The sequence below is a fragment of the Scylla paramamosain genome, chromosome 12 (assembly GCF_035594125.1).
Source record: "Scylla paramamosain isolate STU-SP2022 chromosome 12, ASM3559412v1, whole genome shotgun sequence".
Taxonomy (NCBI): Eukaryota; Metazoa; Arthropoda; class Malacostraca; order Decapoda; family Portunidae; genus Scylla; species Scylla paramamosain.
In genome coordinates, this window is record NC_087162.1 from 15,760,448 (window position 1) to 15,767,947 (window position 7,500).

At 35.1% G+C, this 7,500-nt stretch overlaps 1 protein-coding gene across 1 annotated transcript in view; it reads left to right on the plus strand.

The window, feature by feature from the left end:
• The first annotated feature begins 592 nt into the window (after positions 1-592).
• The window catches only part of LOC135105749 (serine protease svh-1-like), a 68,946-nt gene continuing 62,038 nt past the window's right edge, over positions 593-7,500 (plus strand). Inside the window, exons 1-2 of the mRNA XM_064014206.1 lie at positions 593-874; positions 5,559-5,670. Of these exons, the coding sequence (XP_063870276.1) occupies positions 5,584-5,670 (87 nt within the window). The 5' untranslated portion in view covers positions 593-874; positions 5,559-5,583. The remainder of the gene's footprint in view (positions 875-5,558; positions 5,671-7,500) is intronic.

Here is a 7,500-nt window from a genome sequence, read left to right on the forward strand (position 1 = left end):
AAACTCTAGTGGAAGTTTAACCAGGATTCTGCACCAGTAATATGGAAGAAACAGTCATGATAACCTGATTGATTATCTCTATGGCCTTTAAAAAAAAAAAAAAAAGAAATATATATATATATATATATATATATATATATATATATATATATATATATATATATATATATATATATATATATATATATATATATATATATATATATATATATATATATATATATATATATATATATATATATATATATATATATATATATATATATATATATATATATATATATATATATATATATATATATATATATATATATATATATATATATATATATATATATATATATATATATATATATATATATATATATATATATATATATATATATATATATATATATATATATATATATATATATATATATATTCTTATGAGAGAGAGAGAGAGAGAGAGAGAGAGAGAGAGAGAGAGAGAGAGAGAGAGAGAGAGAGAGAGTTGATCACATGTACTCGTTATCACCCAGTTATTAGGACATCGTCAGCTGTACTTTGAGTAAACATCGTGGCCCTCAGTGTCCACGCTTCCTCCCCACACACACACACACACACACACACACATAAGCACTCTCACATGTTCACACGCTCACACACAGAACACTCATGCACGCTTAGTGAGGCGGGAATACCAAGTCGGTAATTCTGTGCTGTACTACCTCTCTCGTTCTGGCGGCAGTTACAAAGTGTGAGTCTAACCATATACTCATACGGTGATTAAGTGTGCTCGTAGTGAACTCATAAACATACACACGTGCGTCAGCTTCAAACAGCTTTCGTATACTTGGACATGACATCAGATTCTTGAGCTTGGACGGTTCTGGTGAGTTTCGGATTCTTTTGTTGTAACAGGAATGATGAAGGTGTATGCACTTTATCTCAAGCACCTTCCGTAGTATAGTGTTCTCAAAAGTTTCGGTTCCTTACCTCGACTATTTTTAACACGGCCTGGTAGAAGATACTGAGGTTTTCCAGCATTCTTTTCGTGATTGTAGTGATAAGTTTAACGAAGATTCTGCATTATCAACTGAAGAGAAAAATGGATAGACTATTCATCTATGTTGCATAAGAAAGTAAGTATTTCGAGAAAGGAAAATATAAATACGGACCCTGTATACTAAGATATTTTGTTATAATTTTACGGCTATGAATTAGGTGGGAAACAACGGCAGATCCCTTGTTAGTATTTAATCACACCCCTGCCTCACGTTCCTTGCACTATACTGTTCATATATGTGAGGTTGATACTTGTGTGAGATAGATACTCATAAAAGACTGTGATTTTGGCTTTCAGGGGTGGGGAGAGGTCTAAAAGTTTTGGTAAGGCTTGTTGTGAAATGGATGTGTGGTGTGTGGTTGTGTGGTACAACGTTTAACTTGAGACCTCATCGACATACGTTCAAGCCGGTTAGAGCATTGAGAGCAGATTCTTCGTCCGGAAAGTGTATGCATTCGTAGCAGAAGTAGCATAAATCAGTAATCAAGAAATATCTCAGCAAAACTTGTATTAAAATTGACCGTCGAAAGATTATTTTAAATTCGGAATGAGAAAAATCACCTCAGGGTGGCGAGCAGAGATGAATGCAAGCAATGTAGTTGACTAAGATCTGTTTATCGAACACAGCTGATGTCACACTCAGCGGCTCAACCAAAAGGAGGGTAAATACACACTTCAAATAAATTTTACTCAAGGTTTTTTTTTTTTTTTTTAAGTAAAACGGTTCCTATTCGGACTGTGGAGTGAGGAATGGCAGTGGTGATTTGATTAGTCTTAGAGCCACGAACCAGAGGATCTGGAATGAAATGCCGTCTACATTAATTAACAACGCTGTATTTATTAATGTTTCCTTTGTTTTTCTTTTATATTTATTTATATATCTTCAATGTTTTTCTGTTTTCTTTACCTTACTATTACTATTTTTTCTCTCTCTTAAAGGCTCATTCACACATATCACTGGCGTATCAGTGCCGCATCCGCCCAGTCCGTCAGTGTCAGTGGAAAAAAAAAAAAAAAAAAAAAAAAAAAAAAAACACTTTGAATTCGGCTGACTCATTCACACATGTCCGGTGCAGTACCGTGTTTCACTCTCACCGTGTTTAGTTCCGTCTCCGTGCCGTGATGTTGAATATCGTCGCCACCGATATATATATATATATATATATATATATATATATATATATATATATATATATATATATATATATATATATATATATATATATATATATATATATATATATATATATATATATATATATATATATATATAGCTATATATATATATATATATATATATATATATATATATATATATATATATATATATATATATATATATATATATATATATATATATTTATTTATTTTTTTTTTTTTTCACGGACGTCGGACGAATGTTGTGAGTTTGTCAATAAAAATTAATGATGAATTACTTATTGAATAGGTTCGGAATCGTTCTGTATGATTTGTCACAGCCAGGGTATATGGTCACCAGTCTCAAACAACGTGATTGGAATAATATAGGACAAGAAATTAAAGTAGGTACTTTTTTTTTTTTTTATTTCTGTAGTTAATATATTCTTCATTTCTTAGTAACAATATCCAGCATGTGAGCTTAACATTTTTTATTTTTCCCTCCTTCTCTTACTCAGGTCATTTTCAAATTTGCAGTCATTAAAATTGTCATGGCACAGATCCAGCCTCTGTACGAAGTAACTACGGATGTGTGTGAATAGACGTCACTGAAGCGTCACGGATTTTACTAACACTGAATTGACACGGTACTGATACGCCACTGATATGTGTGAATCGACCTTGAACTGGCTGTTTGCGTGGGACTTCTCTTTACATCGGGATCCAGGGAGCGATTCTCAGAAAGGCTCCCTTTTTCCTCACCTTAGATTAAATTTATGGCATAACAAAATTCCCCATACAGCCACCAGACTTCACTAGACTTTGGCCTCGTGTTATTCTCTTCTCCTTAGTGGGGAAATTCCACTGCTAGAATGTGTCAAGAGAAAAGCACTGTCAGTCACGTTCTTCTCCACAATAATGGACATAATTCTTTATTCTTTGTCGTGTTCCTGAGCGGCTCATGAAAGGGATAATTTATTTTGCGGTAGTTTGATGTGAAGGTACGTGTGTTTCTGAGAGCTTGATGCAGGTGTTACCATGGTGCTGCATCTGGCCTCACCAAGCGGGTTGTGCCTTTTTTGGTGACTTTTGAAGAAGTAATGTTACCAACTCGTGGAGCTGGATCTGATTTTCTTATCAAACGTTTTTAAAAGTAGAAATAAAAAGAGAACAAAATATTAACTGGCGTGTGTGTGTGTGTGTGTGTGTGTGTGTGTGTGTGTGTGTGTGTGTGTGTGTGTGTGTATTTGGACTATTTTTTTAATATTTTTGCAGATTTGCGTCAAGTTCATAATATTCTCATACGCCCGACTTCAGACTACGTAATTTCGATTGTTAATGATAGTTGGAGTGGCCAGCAGACACTTCTGGCTAGCTACTAATACAGTACACCCAGGGAGGTACTGACACCTCTTACCCTATTCACTCTTACACTAATGACTATCCTTCACTTCTCAATTTCATTTGTTAAACGTCCAACTCAAAGGGAATCAAACAATTCACTTAGAGAAGCTACAAAACTCTTAACTTCCGGTTTTCTATGATATCCGAATTGTGTTGTACAGCTATTCAAAAACTCAATTACTTCGTCTCTCCACTGGACACAATTTCCCACCAAACTATCCCCTCTTCAGTGGCACTCAGCTGTCCTTGTTGTATTCTACCGTTATTCCCATGGTTACTGCTTTTCTGAACTTGCCAGTTACATGCCTCCTCTTGTAACGGTGTCACATAATTTATAATATTGTGCATTGCATTTATAATTCTTTCAATGCTCCAGTGGGGTTGAATTATCAATTACCCCTGGATACTGTTAATTAGTTTCTTACCTTTCTGTTGTAGGTAAAGTCACTCATGGTGAGTTTCTGTAGTGAAATTTTCAGGTGAATATCAAAAGTGAAGGTGTAAAATATGTATATATATACGAGTATATATATATATATATATATATATATATATATATATATATATATATATATATATATATATATATATATATATATATATATATACAGAGTTCTGGGAGAAGGATGTGGCGTGTACGTGTACGTGGTACAGCGTTACAGCTTGGCAAGAGACTGCCGGGGCTGGCTCGAGGGACGCTTAGCGCCTTCGAAAAGTGCTGACAACAGAAATATGGGCGGATTGACCGCGCTCACTGTGCATTAATATATTCATGATTATAGCTCTCTAATTACATAATTAAGACAAGGGAAAACTATTTATAGGTAAGAATAATACATGTCAAAATATATTAGAGAGAGAGAAAGAGAGAGAGATTAACTATGAAGAATACTTAGATAATGTAATGTAAGTGCTACCGATTATTTATCGATGGCAATAAATGGACTATGGAAAGTTCCATGGTGTGTGTGTGTGTGTGTGTGTGTGTGTGTGTGTGTGTGTGTGTGTGTTTGTGTGACGTAGGGTGGCGTGGTCATGTCCCCCCCACCCTTGTCCGCCAACACCCATAACTTACACTTATACATGCATGTATACATACACTTATATTGCTAACTAGGTAAAGAATTATAAATGCAGTGCACAATATTATTCATTATGTGACACTGTTACAGTCTACCTCGCGGCCTCGCTGCACACCTCCTGACGCTCACCCCCCATTCTGTCCGTTGTATGTAAGAGGTAATCAGAGTTTTCACTTCATACCTTTTACCAATAAACTCTGGAATTCTTTGCCTTTTATCTGTCTTACCTTCTTACGGCTTACGCTGTTTCAAAAGACACCTCGGAAACTGAATCATACAACTCTTGGAAATGTCCTTATATAATTGTCTTTTGAGGAAGACTTTTTCTGCCATTTTTTTTTTCTGTGCGTGTCCTTGGCCAGACTCCTAAACGTACATTATTAACGAGGACTGTTTGGTTTAAGTTGACTGCAGTGTGGTCGAGTGTCTCCCCTCCCCCCCTAGCCTGTCTAGCATTCTCCGGTACACCAGTCCTCGTGTCCTTTCAAGCTAGCACCCCTCAATGCCTGCTTTTGTTTTTCTGTTATTTCTTCATTATTCGTCGTTAGTTTGTTTGTGTTAATGTTACAAGTATTTACACTAAGAGTCTAGAGAACTGTCTCATTATAAAAGGGCAAAGGTAAAAACAATGTACGCTGTCGGGCCTTGCTGTGGAAGTATGTGGTCAGCTGTGCTATTCCTAAGCTGCTGGAGTGTAGTAAGAATGTCCACAAGACTATCCCTCTCCACCAAGGGCCGACAGGGTTAAGAATGTGAGTGTGTGTATGTGGTGTTTTGTCTGGGCCACCACACGTAGGATTGCTGGCTTGGTATATAGACAGATAGCTAGAAGAGTCTGTATCACGGTCTTCTGTTACTATCTCACTGTTACTTTCTTCTCCCAACAGCATCCCCTATCAGCCCTCAATACAGATGTGGCCCTCACGCCGGCACACCAATGCAGGGGCGCCTCTCGTGAGCCTCCTGATCGTGGTTCTGTTCGCCAACGTCACTCTGGCTGTAAGTGTGCGTGACTTTACGGCTTACTGAAAATAGCCATAAGCATGTTTTAGTTGGAAGCGTCGCATCTTTTTTTTTTTTTTTTCCCCATGTCACTTGGTACAGTTAAAGGAAGGGATGGGTTATAATTGTGTTGAGTGGCTGTTCTCCATACTGCTGCTGCTACTGCTGCTACTACTATTACTACTACTACTACTACTACTACATCTACTACTACTACTGCAACGACAACAACAACAACAACAACAACTACTACTACTACTACTACTACTACTACTACTACTACTACTACTACTACTACTACTACTACTACTACTACTACTACTACTACCATCCCCTGTTGTCTCGACATTAAGGAACTGATTACTGAGTCCATTTCCGTAAAGCCCACCCAGTCAGTCAGTATGCCAGCCAACTAGTTATAAGAATATAAGAATATAAAGGAAGCTGCAACAAGCCAGCCCTTATAAAACACACCTATTTATATCAACTTATCATGTCTATCCATAAATTTATTGGATGTTCTTTTAAAGCTCCCTATTGACTCGCCTCCAACAACTTGTTTAGTGAGTCTCATAATCACTTCAACTCAATTCATTTTAATCAAAAGTTAAGGCCAATAAAAATGTTAGCATTGAGTTGATTTGCTTTACTGATAAGAAAGAATTGTGCCACATTCACCGTACGCTGTGATACAACAACATGGAAGTATAAGAAAGCATGAATTCTACAAATATAACACAAAAAGTCTTTTGCATTAATATAACAAATACGCGTGAGCAAACCTCTTGATTAATGACTAGAATTTTTCCTTTTAATTTTTCTTTTATTTTCTTTACAAAGAAACTTATTCATTAACAACTAGAATCTTTTATTTATTTTTTTTTCTATTTTGTTTTTATTTATGAGCAATCTTATTCACAAACGACTTAAAAGTATTTTTCTTTTTACTTTTTATCTGTACATTTTATTTTATCTCTGAACAAACATTCATTAACGACGGAAGTGTTTTTATTTTATTTTTATATATTTTCATATATTTAGAAAAAAAAAAATTTAACTTATCTCTGATCAAACTTATTCATTAATAACGAAAAAGTCTTTTACTTATTTATATATTAATTTCATATTCTATTTTAGCTATGAGCAAATCTTTTTGTAAACAACTAGATCTTTTTATTAATCTTTTTTGAGAGCAAACTTATTTACTAACGTCAAAGAGGTTTTTTTTTTCTTTCTTTCTTCTTTTTATTATTTATGTGCAAACTTGCTCATTAACGACTTGCAAGGTTTTTTTTCAATTCTTTTTTTTTTCAGCTGAGATACTCATTCATTAACGACTAGATTTTTTTTTTATTTCTTTCATTTTATTTTGTTTATGGGCAAACTTATTAAAACTGACGCCTAGTTTTTTATAACCAAACTTATTCAATAACTATTCGGTTCCTTTTCCTCCTTCCTTCTATTCCTTCTTTTCTCTCTTCTCTTCTTTATCTCCGTAATGTCTTCTTTCTCATTTCCTTCCTTCTTTTCTTCACCCTCTTTCTCTTCCTTTTCTTACTTCCTTCTCTCGTTTCTCTTCCTTTTCCTTCTCTTCCTTATCTCTGTAGTGTCTGCTTGATTAACACCTTCCTTCCCTTCTTTATCTGTATTGTCTTTCTGAGAGAGGATGTTCTTCCCATCTTCATTGTCCTCCTCTTTTTCGTCCTCATGTTCGTGTTCCTTCTCTTCTTCTGTCTCTTCTCCTTCAGCAACATTCTTTCTCTCACATTTAAATTCCTCATTGTCTTTTTCCTGAGTCACCTGCATTTCATTCTCCAATTCTGGTTC